This window comes from Aricia agestis, chromosome 12 (assembly GCF_905147365.1).
Source record: "Aricia agestis chromosome 12, ilAriAges1.1, whole genome shotgun sequence".
Classification (NCBI taxonomy): domain Eukaryota; kingdom Metazoa; phylum Arthropoda; class Insecta; order Lepidoptera; family Lycaenidae; genus Aricia; species Aricia agestis.
In genome coordinates, this window is record NC_056417.1 from 14,938,288 (window position 1) to 14,958,730 (window position 20,443).

At 35.8% G+C, this 20,443-nt stretch overlaps 1 protein-coding gene across 1 annotated transcript in view; it reads right to left on the minus strand.

Annotated features, from left to right (window-relative positions):
- The window catches only part of LOC121732489 (probable chitinase 10), a 101,273-nt gene extending 81,200 nt beyond the window's left edge, over positions 1-20,073 (minus strand). Inside the window, exon 1 of the mRNA XM_042122387.1 lies at positions 19,942-20,073. Coding sequence (XP_041978321.1) covers positions 19,942-19,944 — 3 coding nt within the window. The 5' untranslated portion in view covers positions 19,945-20,073. The remainder of the gene's footprint in view (positions 1-19,941) is intronic.
- Between the last annotated feature and the right edge of the window lie 370 nt (positions 20,074-20,443).

Below are 20,443 nucleotides of genomic sequence, written 5' to 3' on the forward strand. Positions count from 1 at the left end.
ATCGAAGGAAATGACATATTTGACATATTTAATTCCATCGAGCCGGCTTGAAGCGAGCCTTCGAGCTGTCAGTTTTGCGGTCCACGCGGTGGTTATTGCTCGATTTGGAGTAAAACTATCGAGCAAAACAGTATGTGAGTACTTAGAGAGACATACCTACTATAGTCTATAGATTGTCAGTAGTTGAAGTTGATTGTACCTTCAGGAAATCAATTCATATTATTTGGAAGGTGACGCCCTGATAATTTGGCTGTAGCGATATCGATTTTTCTCAGCAATGACTAAAGCTAAGAAATTAAAGTTCATTGTCAGTATTCATCATGTCTTTGTCTTTGAATTACCCATAGCATAACACGATTGGTCAACTTTTATAGCACGGAATAATCAATCAAAAATACCTCTGTAAAAAAAGGAATTCCTATTTTGCCAACAGACGAGAGTGATTTAAGCTTCCAAAATTTGTACATAGATTGGTTCAAGCATACACTTTAATATTATTATATTATTTTTTTATTACAAAGGTAGCTGGCACTGACTGGATGCGAGTGGCAGAAGATAGAGAACGTTGGTCGGCTCTGGAGGAGCCCTTTACCTTCCGCTGAGGGGGGTTCTTGCTAAAACTATAATGATAATAATTAATAACTTATATTTTACATGACATTTTAATGAATTATTCTGATAACACTATTAATGACAAGAGGAAATTAATTATATAAAAATGTATTACAATTGTACCTACCTGACATGATAATGAATCCTAATAAATATTAAAATTGAAATCAATTAATTTAATTCTTAAGAAAAAAATCTGTGAATTTTATTATTTAATTTAATTAATTAATACTTATATTAATATGTTTAATGATTTTGCAGGTACAATAAATAACAAAATTAATATTGTAATGTCTGTCTTAATGTAAAGCAAGAAATAAAAGGCTATTTATTTTATTTATTTATTTATTATACACTTTAATTTGCGCATAGCTTATATGAAATGTATTTATGGTTTTTAAATTACGCGACAAAAACCATTGTCGCTTACGCCCTTACTACATACGTCATCGAGCGCGCGGCGCTCCAACGGCGCTGCCGAAACGCTTAACGATAAAACCAGATTAACCCACCAAATAACATAGATCTGCCATTCCTCAGATCCATTTCTCCAATGTTACATGTTGGAGGAAGCTTTCCTATGGTCCTATCATTGCTATTTAGTATTTATCATTGCCTAACACTACGAGACGTACTTATACTATCCTCTACATCCTTCTTAGTTATGTAAGTTGAAACAAAAATTCATAACGCTTTGTCTACTTGTCCTTGAACCAGTGACACAAGCAATTTTGACACCAATGACGTAGGTAATAAGTAATCGTTTAATTTATTGTATGCATGAAGCAATGTTGGCGTAAGGGCAGTTCGCAATGTCCGTCAGTGTCGCAACGTGTGATTGTGTCCTAACACTGATCGATGGTAGAGCTGATTAAGGTATTGATCGATGTTTTTTTTTTAAATAAAGGGGCAAGCAAGCAAACTGGTCATCCGATGGAAAGCAACTACTGTCGCCCATGGATGTACGCAACATTAGAAGAGCTGCAGGTGCGTTGCCGGCCGTTTAAGAGGAAATAGGGTAATAGGGAAGGGTAGGGATGGTAAGGGAAGGGAATAGGGGAGAGTAGGGAAGAGAATAGGGTAGGGGATTGGGCCTCCGGTAAACTCACTCACTCGGCGAAACACAGCGCAAGCGCTGTTTCACGCCGGTGGTCTGTGAGAATGTGGTATTTATCCGGTCGAGCCGGCCCATTCATGCCGAAGCATGGCACTCCTACGTCTGAAATAATCTATAATTATATAATAATCCATATATACCACCCTAATCGCCCATGGATATTTATTTTTGGATATTTACATGGATATTTATTTTTGGATATTTACATGGATATTTATTTTTATATATTAGAAGAGCTTCGTTGCCGGTCTTTCAAGAGGGAATACGCTCTCTTCTTGAAGGTTTGATATACTCAAGCTTTTAAAGTCTAACTAGCATACTTATGGAACATGCAGGAACAAGGTGCAAGCGCCAGTGTCAAGAAAGGATAAGTTTCGGATTGTAGACGCTAGTGGGGCAGTTTCTTGATATAGAAAACGTGCATAGACAAGAGATCTCAGCACGTCGTGTCAAGTTTATTAAGTAGAATTTTTGTTAAAAAACTGATTCAACAAGGCACGACTCACGCGGGAACCGCACATTTTTTTAAGATAGAAGTATCATATGTCCTTTCCCGGGACGCAAAGTATCTCCATACCAAATTTCAGCAAAATCGTTCAGCGGTTTGAGCGTGAAAGGGTTACAGACAAACAGACAGATAGACATACTTTCGCATTTATAATATAAGATGGATTAAAATAGCTGAATTGAGTTACCGGTAAGTATCGTAAGTTTTGTCGTAGTAAACCAAACAGTATGTATAAGCGCGGAAAGGTCAGGCTGAGCATATATTTACATGTTATGTAAATACATAGCACATAACTGCGAAATATTAAGATTTTTAGTCATTACAACTGTTGAGTTGCAATCTGTAGTATATACAATTATTACACATTTTATTACACTACTTATTTCGTTAAGTGATGTAATTAAAATAACAGTACAACTACTGACGAAAAATAAGTTGAATTGTTAACCTGAATAATTAAAAAGTGAATTGAAAAAGATGTTGACTACAAGCGCCCACAACTTTGTGCGAGCAGAAATTAGTTTTGAATCACGCACTATAATATTATTTATTTTGTTTGGATGAAAACTATCCTATATACTCTACAGACTACAGTCTACCGGGATCGAGTATAGACATAGAGATCGAGGAAAGCGGTTCATCGTGAAGAGCTAAAGAAGTATAAAGACCAACTCTTCTATTGGATTTTTATGTGGTAATTTATAAGCAGTTTGAATTTTAGCAGTTACGATCATAAAATCTTGTTTTTGTTTTTAAGGGGATAATGTTTTGATTGAATTGTATATTGTAGTAATAGATGATCCGGCGAACTTCGTATCACTTTGCTTCTAATACCAACCTCCCCTGGACCTCCACGAATATTTCAAGACTAAAATTAACCAAATCGGTCCATCCTCTCTCGGCTGTGCACGAGAGTAACAAAATTGAAAATTCATTTTTATTCACATGGGCGATATTATAATATAATTGATCTCTCGCCAGTCGTGTCGGTCGTCTGTCCCACTGGGTTATGAGAGTAAAGGAATAGAGAGTGCTCTTGTGTACTGCGCACACACTTGGGCACTATAAAAATTACTCCTGCGTAGCTGGCCTGGTTTCAATGAAACCGGCCACCGTCACCGAAACCGGTGTGGGAGCTATTATTATTATTATAATAAAATAAACGTAACTAGGCCTTTACATCCGTTATGGATGATTTATACAGTATGTTTCAGAGCGAAGTAACCAGTCCTCAAATACTGTAGTGCCTAGGACAAGATTTTTAAATGTCCGTATGGATGCCCAAGCGCATACGGCATTCTCGCATCATAGTCGGCCTAGTCCAGAGGAAAGAACTAGTCAATACGTCTGGGACAAACTATGTGCGGGTTTCCTCACGATGTTTTCCTTCACCGTGCGAGCGTCCGTATTATGTACTTGAGATCAGAAAATGTCTCATAGGTACACGCCTCCACCGGGGTTCGAACCTGCACCTAGGTCTACCCATTAGGCCACGGACGCTCATAACGCTCACGAAACGTAAACGTTACAAAAATTCATATTGCATAAATTACGCCAGTCTCTTCTTAATTAAAACGAGTTACGTCAATATTCAGCGCAGATCTGTTAGTTAAAGTTGGTGTATCGAGTGTATCAAACTCTGACTAGATCAATTAGTTGTGATCGAATATTCATATTGATCCAATTATTTACAGCTTGCACATTGATGTACTGTACCTATGGACCTCTTGGTCCACTTGGGAGACACAGCTCGGGCCGGGCGAAACGCCTAATGTATGCAAGCTGCAACGTCCGAAAGTCCGAAATTTAATTTTCCCATCTACAAGGTGTAACAATATAATACTTTGGGAGTGTATGTGTACCTGTAGTTATCTGTGAAAGTAGCAGCTGAAAGAGGAAAATATTTGGCCAGTTTATGCCGAAGAAGAAGCGACGCAACAATGCCAACGATACAAAACTGAAAGTATCAAGCTGCCAAGCAGTGTCAGGCGGCTTAAAATTTTACTTTAGTATTGCTGCGTTTCGATAGGTGTATTTCTGAAATTTTTAAGTGTGTTTTTTTTAAATAAAAAATTAGAGACGTCCCTAAATATGGGTCCTCAATGGTCCACTAAATAAACTTGGCAGCGTTTAGTTTATGTAACAATTTTGAAGTATTCATCGAACATAATGGTCTCTTGTAAGTTATACCACAGTTTGTAATGCACAGCTGTAGACAAACAATACCGCTAGAAGCGGACGCACTCACCCATATACGATTAGAGAGCAGACAGATATTATCACGTGATTGATGTGTGCCAAAAACTGACAATAAGGGCCAGGCCACAACACTGCGTTGCGGTGTTGCATCGTATACATCTACGACGCCGCAGAACGCATCGGAAAAATTTCCGATGTAAAGAGTGCTATTATTATTATATGAATTTTTCGACATCGCATCGTATTTATGTGCGATGTTGTTTTTGCGATACGACACCGCAACGCAGTGTTGTGGCCTGGCCCTTAGAATTGCGAGGAGGATGCAACTACGTTGAAGAATTTTCTTCGTTTATGGTGTGAAAATCACTCTGTCTACACATCGCCGGACGCATCCGCAGATGTCACGTCTGCAGATGCAATATCTGTGAAGGATAGTTTATATTACTACTCCACAAGTTACTTTGTTGAACGACATTTATCTGAAGAACAGTCGGTTACATTTAATTAAAACGTATTCTAATAGTTCACAATACTTGAAACGTTAATTTATATTCCGTTTTATGTTTGTTAAGCTTGACAAAACCTGTTTTAACTTAATATAAACTTGGTAAGTTATATTAAGAGGGTTAGTCTATCCCACGGCGGTAATAGTGGCCTGAGTTTAACCTCGAAATCCATTGAATAATAGTTTAGAAGTACGTTGGAGTTAGACCACATTGTCACTAAGCTATGACACAGTTTTATGTTAATTTCATAAGCAGATTATACAAATTATTTAAAACTTATTAGTTAAAATGTTAAAAAGATGAGCAAATAATAATATATTAGCTGTTGTTACTTGTAGAGTTAGATTTCATCATACGCTACTCATGAACTTTTGACGATAAGAAAATAAATCATTTTTTGCTTCAGCACGAATGGGCCGGCTCGACCGGAGAAATACCACGTTCTCACAGAAAACCGGCGTTAAACAGTGCTTGCGCTGTGTTTCGCTGAGTGAGTGAGTTTACCGGAGGTCCAATCCCCTACCCTTTCCTAACCTCCCCTATTCCCTTCCCTTTCCATCCCTACCCTCCTCTATTCCCTCTTAAAAGGCCGGCAACGCACCTGCAGCTCTTCTAATGCTGCGAGTGTCCATGGGCGACGGAAGTTGCTTTCCATCAGGTGGTTTGCTCGTTTTTCTCCTTAATTCATAAAAAAAAACGCATATTTTTCTGAGATAAGAAGTAAGTATCCTATGTCCTTACATGACATAGGATACTTTACCTGGGACCCAAAGCATCGATACACCAACTTTCAGCAGTTTGAGCGTAAAGAGGTAATAGACAGACAGACACACTTTTGCATTTATATATTAGGATGGATGACAGTATGGTCATAGTATCCACTATGTTTTTACAAGACTTTAACAAAAAGTTATATAAAATTGTGATTGTTTACCGAACAATCGCGAGGTTACCGTCGGGTTAAGGTTTCATGGAATAACTGAGATTTCTCTCGTGTGAGTTACTGCGATGTATGTGCGTGGTGTCAGGGTCGGATTAACATACAGCACTAGCACGTGCTAGGGGCCCCGCACTTTGGGTAACTCTACAACGTCTACTGTCTGACCGTTTCTGTAGGCCTACTATGAAATTGTTTTGAGACTCAAACAATCGGACGAGAATGCCGCGTCCTGCTCTAACAACGTCGTTTCATGTTTGTTAGAGTGGGACGCGGCATTCTCGTACGATTGTTTGAGTCTCAAAACGGTTTCGTGGTGCGGCCCCTGCTTCGGGAGCGTCAACATATTTTTTAAACGTAAGCGCTTAAATTACTATGTAGTTTTAATATTCACTGGACATATCCGACTAAAAAGTTTGCCTGCTATCTGCCTATGAATACATTTATGTGATAGTGCATTTTAAGTAACAATTCTATCTTAATCTATACGTGGGAGAGCCATGCTTCGGCACGAATGGGTCGGCTCGACCGGAGAAATACCACGTTCTCACAGAAAACCGGCGTGAAACAGCGCTAGCGCTGTGTTTCGCCGAGTGAGTGAGTTTACCGGAGGCCCAATCCCCTACCCTATTCCCTTCCCTACCCTCCCCAATTCCCTATTCCCTCTTAAAAGGCCGGCAACGCACCTGCAGCTCTTCTGATGCTGCGAGTGTCCATGGGCGACGGAAGTTGCTTTCCATCAGGTGACCCGTTTGCTCGTTTGCTCCCTTATTTCATAAAAAAAAATCTGGTAGAAAAAATTGTAAATATTCTGTAACATCTTGACAAGCAAAATGAGCTACTTGAGAATAGAAAAAAAATGAGAACCCATACCAGAATAATTCTACTCGTAGCGGTGCCAGAAAGCCTTTGCAAGTTAGTAAGATGAAATGCAATGGAAAATAAAGCTCAACCTTAGGTGAAGACTGTAGTATAGATATGCAATGTTAAGTTCATTCCAGCATGAATAAACCCAGGTATTCGCGGGCAACACCCTCATAAAACTCAGTAGGGTGAAGTAACATTGCTCCAGTGGGTTGCGATGTTGGAATTGAATAACACATTTTACGTTAATGTAGCAACGCACGATAACACTATATAATACAAGACTCAAGACAATACGATCCACTCACTTCATCTTTTCTCTTTTTTTATAAAAATAAGCGGGAAAACGAGCAAACGGGTCACCTGATGGAAAGCGCGACGTGGGAGAGCCATGCTTCGGAACGAATGGGCCGGCTTGACCGGAGAAATACCACGTCCTCACAGAAAACCGGCGTGAAACAGCGCTTGCGCTGTGTTTCGCCGAGTGAGTGAGTTTACCGGAGGCCCAATCCCCTACCCTTTGCTCTTCCCTACCCTCCCCTATTTCCTTCCTCACCCTCCCCTGTGATTCCCTTCCCTACCCTCCCCCGTTACCCCTTAAAAGGCCGGCAACGCACCTGCAGCTCTTATGATGCTGCGAGTGTCCATGGGCGACGGAAGTTGCTTTCCATCAGGTGACCCGTTTGCTCGTTTGCCCCCTTATTTCATAAAAAAAAAAAAGCAAGTAACGTCACCCATGGACACTCGCAACATCAGAAGAGTTGCAGGCGCGTTGCCGGCCTTTTAACAGGGATTAATACGCTTTCTTCTTGAAGGTTTGCAGCACTAGTAGACAAGTGGCAAGCGATTATCGTAAACGCTAACAAAATGTATGCGATTTGACAAAAGTCATCGCGTCGCTAGCGAACACTAATGTCAAATCCCATACATTTTGTGGCGTTGGCGTTGGAGTTTACGATAATCGCTTGCCGCTTGTCTAGGCCCTCAGGTCATATTGGTCCAGAAATAGCAGCGTTGCTGCCGCAGTGCTTGCGACATAATGTGAAGGCAGCCTTACGATTGCTTTGTGTACCGCCACTACAGTAGCGGCTAAATCGCTCGTTCGCGCTTTCACACTACGTCCGATCCGAATACGATCCGCACCCGAGATTCACGGTTGACGGAGAAAAGTGAGGTATCCGAAGTCGGATTTAGTGCGTAAGCAATAGAAACAGTTCTAAGTCAGCTCCGGAGCATATTTTCGCGGGTATGGATCAGATTCGGTTCGAACGTAGTGCGAATGCACTCTGAGCCTACAACTGACACATTCCTAAAAATAATGGCATCAGATTTTTTTTTATTCTGATTCCTGAGCGAATTCCTGAGGGCAGTGTGACATTGGATAACATATGCGAAGTCTCAAACAAAGGCTAGTGTTAGCACGTTACAAACAATTCACTGTAGACACAGTGTGGACTGTAGATATATGGCCTTACGGACTGGCCGGCCTTGCACGCGCTTTCCACACGCTTGCCCAACGACAACGACGTAACACACCTAGACTCAGACAGACACCATATACAGGGTGTTACTAAGTGATTATACTTCAGGGTGTGAATAGGTCCCCTAGAAAGACTTCGCAGTGAAAGTAGCAGCACTGAAAGAGTAACTTTTTTTTACTCTTGTTTGGGAAAGTTCATGACGCTGTTGCCCATACGAATCACAAAAAATATCTTAATAATAGAAGGCACCCACACACACCCTAAAGTATTATCATTTGTAGATACGTGTACAATTATAATATCAAAGTCATATACAGATATAGCAACTGCAGCCTGCAACAGAAGCTATTGTTAATTTGCATTCGATAATTTTGACTGATTGCAAGTACGATATAGCGTAACTAAATGTTACGCGTTAAATTAAATCACATATTATTTCATTACTTTGCTATCTAAATTATCTTGACTTATTTAGCTAAAAAAAAACAATTTATAATATAAAAACAGAAATAAATACAAAAATACAGTAGGTTATATAAAATTAATAATGTAATTGAAACGTAACGACAGTCTATCCGCAATAACCGCAGAAATGTGGAAACCGACTGTGGTTTAGATTCGAGAAATGCGATACCTTCTAATTTTCAGTCAATTTGTCGACGACACAATTGTAGGTTAACGTTATTTTAAATTGACAACTTAAGCAACGTAATAAATAATATTAAGTGAAATTAATGGGTTTCGTAACACGGGTGGTTAAAAAGTTATATTGTATTTTTGTGCAATAAGACTTCTACTCGAACCCGACAAAATTATGAGTAAACCGATGTGTATTTTAATCGCAAAAGTGATATTTGAATTGGTAGGCTTACAATATTTTAGTACTGCCGTTTAGTTGACATTTAAATAAAATATTAACGCCACTAACGCCCTCACTCAGAGACTTAATGATAATTAAACTTCAATTTAATGAAGAGTTTGACAGATAATGTATGAGGCTTCTGTCAAAATCTTCACGTATTTACAATCAAGTAATTATGACTCGTCTCTGATAACGGCAGTTAGTTCAAGTAAGGCGATATTTTAATATGAGTAGTTTCAATCTAGGGTTATGTTGCATCTATGTTATTACGCAGAAGTCAAACCTTACAAGGTACTAACTTTAGTTATGGTCAAATTGAGCAACGGCATACCTTAATCATAACGCAAAAATTATATTTGTCTAATTGGGGTTATAAAAATAGTAAGTAGTAATAAAATAGCTAAATTGACTTAACTTTATAGTAGTTAATTACTTATGTAAAGAAAAATTTATATCTGAACGAGACGATGACAAAAAGATCTTAACTACTAATAATGTCACGCAGTTGACACCAATCTTGATCGTAAAAAGTCCTAGCGTAACAGCGTATGTTTCATAATGAACTGAGAAATTGGCGCACTAGGAAACAATGCCGCTTCTGCAGTTTTTGAGTGTACTACACGCGTGTAACACATTATGACATTCTTTTGTTTAATTGTAGTTAACAGCGTAACTGTGTCATAATTATTAAAGTATGCGTTAAGTTCTGTTGGTCGGACATTCACTTAAGTAAATTGAGTGCTTATTTCAAGTATCTATTACGTAGAAGCCGCGTAGCACGTGCGTAGCTGCGCTTCTAAAAATATTTTGCCGATGACTGTAGTGCGTACATTGAATATATTTTTTAATTCCCACCCCTAGATATTTTAATACCAATTTTAATGCCAATAAATGGACATTAATTGACAAAAAAAAATGAGAGGATTTATTATTACATTTTATGGACATAATATACGATAAGTAAAAATAATAGCATAATAATAGCAAGTACTTTGCTAGTGTTCAAAATTAATGCATGAATAATAAATGTTATTATACCATAATATCAATTTCAATGACAAATATACTTTGCCAGTGTTCAAAATTAATGCATGAGTAATAAATGTTATTATAACAAATCAATGACAAATATAACTACGACTGTAAAGTTGACCCTGGCCAATTATATGTGACCAAAATATAAACCAGTCAGCATAATATATTATGTTATGGTACCGGAGTTTCGTAATACCAATTTGTTTCCGATATCATTTGAATATTATAAGTTTGAAATAATTTTGTCTATATTCTAGAAGTTTCAAATTCAATTAAAAGTTAAAACTGTTTTATGTCCATTACTGCAATAATTCGTATAAGTATTTTATGGATTTGTGTCAAGAATCATTGTTAATAATATCTGTTACCCAATTCCCAAAATCTGTCTCAATATAATTATTTTCATTAAATTAGGTAAGTAACTTCATGAAAATAATTATATTAAGACAGATTTTGGAGAACAAAATAACATTTTATACTTACATAATATTATGTGACATAAAGATTACTTAACTAACGAAAGAACCAACTTATAATTTTATTTCTTCTCATTCATTTATTCAACAACTAATAATTATTCAGTGGCTGCTAATTAAAATTAAAAACCAGTAATAATTAATTATAATAAACATGTTGGTCGTATGCATTATACCTCTGAATTTAAATGGAAATGACCATATAGCGACCGTATAAATGTCAGGGCCTACTAGATCCACGCATGATTCTATTATTGAGACATGTAAATAAAATCGGCTGAGTTATCTGAATGTTTTGAGTGTACTACACAATTATTACAGTAATCAGTATAATGTAATGCAATCGCAAAAATAACTTGAATTTTAACTTTTACACGTCTACGTTATAAATAAATGTAAATTATTTTGGCATGTCTCAAATTATTTTGTAAAAGTATACTTATGCAACGTTTAATTTTGCGTAGTAACTGGTTTTTAATTTTTAAATTTTTATACTCTACACTTCCATACTAATATTATTACAAATTCGGAAGTGAGTTAGGCTAGTGCCTACGTTTCTTAGTCTCTATTAGTTCATTCTTAACGCGTTTAGCTTTAACTAAACTTAAATAGCCCTTAAGTTGAACCGTCCATACTAATATTATAAATGCGAAAGTGTGTCTGTCTGTCTGTCTGTTACCTCTTCATGCCCAAACCGCTGAACCGATTTTGCTGAAATTTGGCATGGAGATACTTTGAGTCCCGGGAAAGGACATAGGATACTTTTTGTTCCGAAAAAATGTACGGTCCCCGCGATAAACGAGTTTTGGCGCAACGGAGTTGCGGGCGTCATATAGTTTTTTATAAAAATCGTTAAAGCTGTATTATAATATAACTAAATAAAATAAGTTTTAATAGCAGAAAAATAATAAAGTACATATACAATATATTACTTTATTTTGTCAGTACAGTTTCATTAATATTAATGTCTACTTTTGGTTTTTTTCGCACCGCGTGCCACGGGCATAGTATATGTGAAATCAGAAGAGAAAGTTTGGAATAAAATTGAATCGGAATAAAAGAAAGTCAATCAATGTAAGTGGATCGTTCAGGACGCGTTTCTTTTGATATATACAATTCGATAATATGATTATGTTAGGGAAAATATACGTTTACCTGTTTACTGCGGGGGAGAAAATAGAATTTCGTAGCCTTGTTTACCATTTGACATACACTAATAAAGTAACTATATTTAAGCAGTGGTTGCCAGAAAAATCTACCATAGAAAAAGAAGGATTGAAAAAAATCGTTTTTAGAAAATGATTTTAACGACGTGTTACATTTTTAATGCTCTCCAAAAATATCCTACTAATTAACTATCTTAATCACTGAACAGATTTTGATGAAAAGTTTGAAAATGCCTTGAGTCTGGGTTTGGGACACAGGATCAGGATATTTTTCCCGAAAACTTTACGGTTTCGGGCTAAATGAATTTCGGCATAACGCAATTACGGGTTATATTGGCCTGTAGAATAAATAGCGAAGCTCATACGGATCTGCGTCTCAATGTCAACCGTCCATCTGGTTTACCGGTTTGGTCGACAGCGCGAAGCCTTCTACGAAATTCGTGCTCTTCTTTTAAACGGGAATTTAATTTGCATTCGTTCGATGAATAACAGCGAAGATAGAATGTATAAAGTTTGCTAATTTGATGTAATAAAACATAGAACTCGTGTCACTCTTTGTTTGATAAAGTATGAAATTTGATGAAATAAAACACTGATGTCGTGTCACTAAGTGATTTCTTATAACACCCACTTCTAAAATAACGCAATTTAATAAGTTCTGATTTAATTTATGATTTTGAAGAAAACAAAAAGGAAAAATTTAATCATTTAAAAAAAATGGAGTGGTCAATTTGACCAAATCCACTGAAGGTACACTTCAAAGTCTCTGAACTGTAAAGGAAAGTCTGAGGCTTTGGCTGTGTCGATTTTTATGCAACTCAAGGCTTCAACTTTGTGCTTAAGTAATGAGACAATCATAATAATTTCGAAATAGATTACGTGAACCCGGGCGCGTTGCCCAAGCGAGATAATAGTCAGACAATTTAGATGCAATCGATTTGCAGTATCGTGACAGATCATATCTAGCAGAATCTAGGCTTTATGGTTTTGAAATTTTGGCTGTACTGTGCATGAAAGGTTTACAAAATTGACGCTTCACAAATGTTCGATCTTTTATTTTGATAATAAGAAAACATCACCTAGTTGTTGGCAGTTGACCTCATATTATTGGTACCTTAGATTTTTGTTTTAGAAAAGTCAAAAATTAAATGCTCTGTAATATGAACTCTAAAAGTTTATTGGATCTTTTAACAAAACTAGCTCTAAAATATTTATTATAATATTATATTTTAGAGCTAGTATTAAAATTCAATAATATGCTGTTAATAAATACAGCTAAGTTCATTTAACTATTTACAAACTCTCGTAGAAGCTAAAACGCTAAAGTAAAACCGTTAGGTAAGGGGAACTTAGCGTTTTGCTGATAACCACTTTATTTAACCGCTCCAAGAACTTGTTAACTAGCACTTGTTGCTTAATATAAGTAAATGGGAAGCTGTTTTATGAAGTACTCTTTCTAGGAATTAAATTTTAGGTCAGTGAACTCATAATAAGGTTTAATTCAGACGCAACGCGACGCGTAGATTGCTAAAGCTTTCAAATCCATACAAATTTAGAAACGCGAATTTATAGATGCGTCGTGTTGCGGTTGAATGATGAATTGACCCTAAGAGTAAATGAATAGAATTAGTAGCGTAAATATGAAACATTTTACTTTAGTTTTTACTACGAGTACATTATAGATGATGATGATATTAATTCACTAGGATGACGTCCTCAAATCCGTTACGCCAAAATTCCTTTATCTCGCGGGAACTGTGCATTTTTCAGATATTAAATATGGTATCGCCATACCAAATTTCATCAAAATCGGTTTAGTGGTTTGAACGTGAAGAGGTAACAAACAGAGAGACTGGCACACTTTTTTTATAATATTAGTACAGATTTAAAACCTTATTTTGCAAAAATATGCGATCAAAATAAAAGTTAATATCACAAACATTGAAATAATAACCATCAAAAGAAACGGCTAAGATTTTTAGTACAAAATTCATGTTACCCTGAAATAGTTCAATTCAATTTAATTGTAATTCGATCCTTAATGATATGTTTCAATTTAATTCAATAGTATCGATTTAATTGGTATTTGGGCGTTTCCTTTCGTTAGAGTTACGAGGTCTAATAGTGCGTGATTGCCGACTTAACCGTCTCGCTGATTAGCTATTGCACAAGTGACTTTAGTTTAGGGAAACAAAGTAAACCAAAGGTTTTGAGAGATCGATACGTGTCGCGAAAGAAAAAACAGAACTTTTTCAGTTCAATTCGTAATACGTAATATTTGCTAACAAGTAACATACTAAATTGAGATCACAAGGCGAAAAAGCATAAAAGCTTAACTCAGAAGTCAGAACCAATAAAGTACATTAATTAAAGAATAAGTAAAAATTTTATGTCAGAAAGCTGTTTTTGGAAATGTTGCGATTAAGCGCGAGCGAAGTATCGAGCATAATAATAATACTAGCTGTTTGACCGAGCTTTGCTCGGTACCTATCCGATGAAAATGACATTTTCTAGAAATGATTCCTAGCTAGATCGATTTATCGCCCCCGAAACCCCCTATATACTAAATTTCATGAAAATCGTTGGAGCCGATTCCGAGATTCCAATTATATATATAATTGGAATATTTTTTTTTATTAATTATATACAAGAATTGCTCGTTTAAAGATATAAGATAAGATTATGCTAGTGGAAAATGGAAATAGTAAAAATACAGTCATGTAAAAAAAGTAAAAAATAATATTTAACATGTTATTCAGAGTCTATGCACATGTTATAATTCTAATGCTATTACATAACAACATGATTTTCACAAAAAATTAAAACGAATCGTTAACTGCAAAATAAAAACTGATATTCGGGAAGTATAGTTGATTATCTATACTAATATTATAAATGCGAAAGTATCTCTGTCTGTCTGTCTGTCTGTCTGTCTGTCTCGCTTTCACGCCAAAACTACTGAACCGATTGCAATGAAATTTTGTACACAGTTATTCTAGAGTCTGAGAAAGGACATAGGCTACATTTTGATGTGGGAAAATATCTTATTTCCATGAAAATATCGATGAAAATTACTTCACATTGCGCGTGGCCAGCGCTCATCCCGGGGGTCCTGGGTTCGAGTCCCGCAGGCGGAAAAAAAAGTTTTCAATATTCCTGGGTCTTGGATGTGTATTAAAATAATATTTCAAAAATCTTAAATATATTTTATGTATAATATTAAGTATAAAAAATCCAGAAATATATCGACGCGATGCAATGAACATTTTAGTTCTAATACGATTCAACAGATGGCGCTTTTTTTTTACTTCGTTGTAACATAGAACTAATCATACTTATTAGTTATTATGTTTTTGTTTATAGTTTTTAATACGTTAGAATATTATGTTTAATAATATGATCACTTGCTATAATAATAATCAATCTATCTTATCTTATAGAACTCCTACTGCATTTCTAAGGAGTTCGAGTGTGTTGTGTTGGCCTATATTCCATCCAGAAAATATTTTTACATTTTAATTCAAATATATGAAAACAGATGGCGCTTTATTTTTTACTTCATTATTATAACAGAACTAATCATACCTACTTTATTATATATTATTGTTTTTATTCATAACTAGCTGTTGCCCGCGACTTCGTCCGCGTGGACTTTAGTTTATAGCGCGCGGTGTCAACAAAATTTGTGTCAAATTTAAAAACTTTTTAAAAGCCTGGTAAGTGGTACCCCTCTTAGGGCCGCGCAGCGCGCTACACCGGAATGGCAGCGCTGAAAGTGCTCGCCTCGCCGCTGCCATTCCGGTGTAGCGCGGCCCTTAATTAATCAAAATACCCAAAAACAGCTGTGCAGTGTGCACATAATCTGTACTAATATTATGAATGCGAAAGTATCTCTGTCTGTCTGTCTGTCTGTCAGTCTCGCTTTCACGCCAAACGCCAAAACTACCGAACCGATTGTAATGAAATTTTGTATACTGATAGTCTAAAGCCTGAGAAAGGACATAGGCTACTTTTTGACTGGAAAAAAGGGTTGTAAGGGTCGTAAATTTGTTCAAAAAATTCATAATAGATGGCGCCGTGCGTCTTCTACATCGCGCTGACGCTTGCTCAAAAGTCTTTCTATAAGAGGTGGTATCATCTTACATTTAAGTCTCGATTTTTTTCGATTGTTATATCTATTCTACGGTATTAAATAACTCAGTACTTTATCTGTGCAGGCAGTGACGTAACCTTAAGACCAAATTTCACCAACGACTGTTAAAGTTAATGCTCGAATTAGTATCACGTTAGCTGTTTCGTTTTTCATATGAATGAAAGAGAAGACAGGATATTTTAACAAGCTGTTAACACTAACAGACGTTGGTGAAATTGGGGCTAAACCTATCAATGATAAATAGTTTATGGGTAAAGTTGTGTAATTTGGGGGCTAAATAAGCTTTAAAATTTGGCATAATATATAAAGTTTAACATACAAAAATGAAGTACTTATTGTTTGCACACTGCACAGCTGTATTGATTTAAGGGGTACCAGGGTTTTTTTATAAAAGCTTTTGACACCAATTTTGTTGACATCGCGCGCTATAAACTGAAGTCCACGCGGACGAAGTCGCGGGCAACAGCTAGTTATTTAATAAAACATAAGCGATAAGCATTAATAATAGCTCCCACACCGGTTTCGGTGACGGTGGCCGGTTTCATTGAAACCAGGCCAGCTACGCAGGAGTAATTTTATAGTGCCCAAGTGTGTGCGCAGTACACAAGAGCACTCTCTATTCCTTTTACTCTCATAACCCAGTGGGACGGAAGACCGACACGACTGGCGAGAGATCAGGCGCAGGACCGACTTTTTACATGCCCATCCGACGCATGGATCATCTTACTTGTCAGACAATCAGGTGATCAGCCTGCATCGTCCTAACCAAACTTGGAAATAACATGTTTCCAACGCGGGAATCGAACCCACGACCTCCGAGTCAAGAGCCGCGCTCTATACCACTAGACCACGGAGGCGTTAAATATAATAAGCATTAATAATAATAAGATCCTCCTACTTACTCGACATGACATTTAAAACTTTTTCAAGGATAAGAACTAAAACAATAATGACCACTAAAAGCGGAAAAGAGAATGTAGAGCCAAGTCTAAATTGTTTTATGTAGGTTGATAATAATCATTAAAATCTATTTTTGACTGACAAAAAATATTCGAAATAAAATAAAAAAACTATAAACTTCTGCAACAATTTAGAATGATTACTAATGTGAAAAAATATATAAAATAAGAATCATTTCCGCCATAATGCCTCAAGCCACGAGCGGTCACTGGCGACCGCAACAAAAGATAAACTATTGTGTCTGGTTTTTTCACGATCGAGATAATAACCAATTATTGAGATATTGAATTGAATTTTTGATGATTGAATTTTTGATCCGAAACCTTCCTTGCGTAGCCAGAAAACAATGAAAAGGTGATGATGATGATTAAATTAAAACACATAAAATATGTACAATTACACCAGTGAACTAAAATGTGAAACCTTAATTAAAAATTGAATTAGTTACATAACTAGAGGATATTTCTCAACAAATGTATTTCGGTGAAGGCCGATGTAACCCTCAAATAGTCTATACTCTATATGTAATTCATTTTCTTCCGTTTCATTCTCTCAGTCATTCATTTTCTGGTATTTGAATGAAAAAAATGTGTCTTTTTAAAGACTTTCAACAATAGGATTACTGCAATGTTTTCACACCACCAACATAGTAAACAAAAAGTTTTGTTCGATCAATGTTTCTGTCAGTATTCTGAAATGACGTGTCACGTGTGCAATATGTCAGATTTTGGTCGGTACAATAATTACTGTGTGTGCTAGTAGCGCCCTCTGCTCCGACCTTCGCGCAATATTTTCTATTAACGCTGGTATCAGTTTGAGTGACATCCAATCACAAAGTGATGCAGCCAAAATAATATTTATGTAGGTCTGTTAGGATGAGAAATAGCACCAAGTGAAAAAACGTTGATAAACGTCTGTGATATAATTTAGTTAACATCATTTATTTAGTATTAAATACGCGAGAGAGCATCCGTTTTACCTCTTCAATTAATAATAATTATTTTAAAATTTTTATAAACATTAAATTAGAAAATTTTATACATATCTACGTTTTTAACATTCCCAATATTGTTTTAGGAAAACGGTTTAAGCGTAAGATTTCTATATTCGTATTCAGGAAATGTCATAATAATTAAAAATATTATATCCTCTATACAAATATTAACGCTGATCTGCGCGAAATGCACGCCAATATCGGTCCTATGGCTGTTGTCATACAGCATACATTTGCATATCTCTATGTTGCGCTCGCGATTTCTACAAGACTTTCTCTTAGTGAAACTGTGTGTTTTTATCCATTGTCAGTAGTGCTCTACGTTCCAATACACAGACAGATTTCCAATTTTTATATTTAGAATTCTATACACATTCTGTTTTTTAGCCAGAATAGTTCTAATCATAATATTTCAAAAAAAAATATTTTCCTTTAAACAAGGCGTGATCAAAATAAATTAATTTAAATTTGTAATCAAGTATCAAGAGTTGTCAAGCGTCGTAATTCGATAGGGTAAAGGCATCTGTCTGCTCTGGTAAAGGGGTCATTGTTGGCCAATTGGATAAATAATTTTTGGCCCAAAATGTAGTAAACAAAAAATTTGCAGATAAATTGACAGAATTTTTTTTTGACTTTGAAATGCAACATTAAATTATTGGTTAATTTTAAAACAAAACAGGTAAAGTGAACTTTAAAATGAGCATAAAATGGAAACGCCGATAAAAATTGATCGCCTTGAGACTCGAGATCAATCGTGATTAATTACATACTGGTTTAACATTTACGTTTATTCGTTACGAACTCAATTTCCAATACCATTCGAGTCATTTGTCATTTTTTTGTTTTTTACAAACACAAGGATGTATAAATGTCGCTTATTAATAAGCTTGTTTTCATATTGTGCAGTCATTGAGATATATAAATCGCTTCAAATTATCTTTTTACGTGATTGTCATCGTCTAGTCATTAGACTAAGTTTGTGCTTGTTTTATCGTCAAATCCTTTATCATCAAGAGCCTCTCATGATAATATCGCGATGTGGCTGGCGGCATTAATTTTGTTATTCATAACTAAAAATTGTTCGCAACTTTGTGCACGCATGAATTCATTTCTCACGCACCTTATTTATTTTCTCACTGAGAAACTATCCAATCCCAATGGTCCTTTGATCTCTTGAGATTCAATGCCAAATCTTATCAAAATTAGTTCAGTAATTTCAGCTTAATTATGTCTGAGCGATATATTTCCATTTTTATAAAATTGAGTTCTCTTAAAATTTTATGATTCCGAAAACAAATATTGCACGACTTCCCCGATCTTACCCTAACAAGAAATTCATTTCAGTAACTTCAAAAACTTGTTACGGTTAATTAAACAAAAGTTTGCGTTCGATTCCAGTAAGAGTTTTAATTATAAATTCTGTAGGACGGACAGATAATGTGGCGTAAATCGAAATATACATCGCAACGCGTCTGTGGGCCTTCTGGTGGTATCGATCATTTCATAAGAAATTCTATTCAAAAGTGATAAAGACGTAGAAACAATAAAATATATTTTATTGCTAATATTATGTTCCAAGCTTTTTAATGCTTTACGTTGTCAATTACAATAATAATAAATGCAAATAAATACAATGAAATAAAATGTAAGTATCGAAACTTATTAATTTGAAACTATTATAGTTAAAATATAAATAATTGAAATTGTCCGTTTCCGCGATTAAATAACAATTCCATGAGCAGTTAATGCGATCGATCGTTAAGCCCATTATGGCTAACTTTCGATTTTATAATGGCTACTTCGAAAACGACCAATGGGTCTATTTAATATTTTAACATTCTATGCCTGATACTGATTGTTAGAAATGCTCTCTATTTTTACAACCGCATATCAATTTGAATAAAAGATACCTGGTAATTCATAAATAACGGTCTACCGGAGCGCCAATAGTGAAATAAATGCACGCACAAACGAAAAATACATACCGAGCTTCACCGAAGCAAATTAAACGTGAGAGGACATAAAAAATTCACACCAAAAATCACCTCCGAATCATGATAAAATAACTCACCATTTTGATGATACGCGTTCACACAAACACAACACTGAGCACAGCACGATCACAGAGAACAGTTCACTTAAACTCTTTCGAAGGATCTATAGATCATAGATGAAGCATGTCGGTCCTTTCGTCTGTCGCGGAGGAGAGACGGCAGTGGACTGGCCGAAAGCGCGCATTTGGACGCAGGGCATGCGCCGGCGCACAGTTAGTCTCGATTCTTTGACTTGAATTGTAATTAAATAAAAATGAAAGTGATGACTTTTTGCGTCCTGTACTTTTTTGTTTATTACATATAAATAATTGTTATTGTATGAAACTTTCACCATGTACCATTAGTATTACACTAGACATTATATTAGTTGATACCTATATTAAAGTTGATAAATTAATAAACCCCCAGGATACTTCATTGTTGGTGTTGTTTTAATTAATTGAAATTTTGTTTGGTTTTCATCAGAAAATAGATTTCTCAACAACAAGACTCAGAGAGAGAAATCTAGAGACAAAAGCT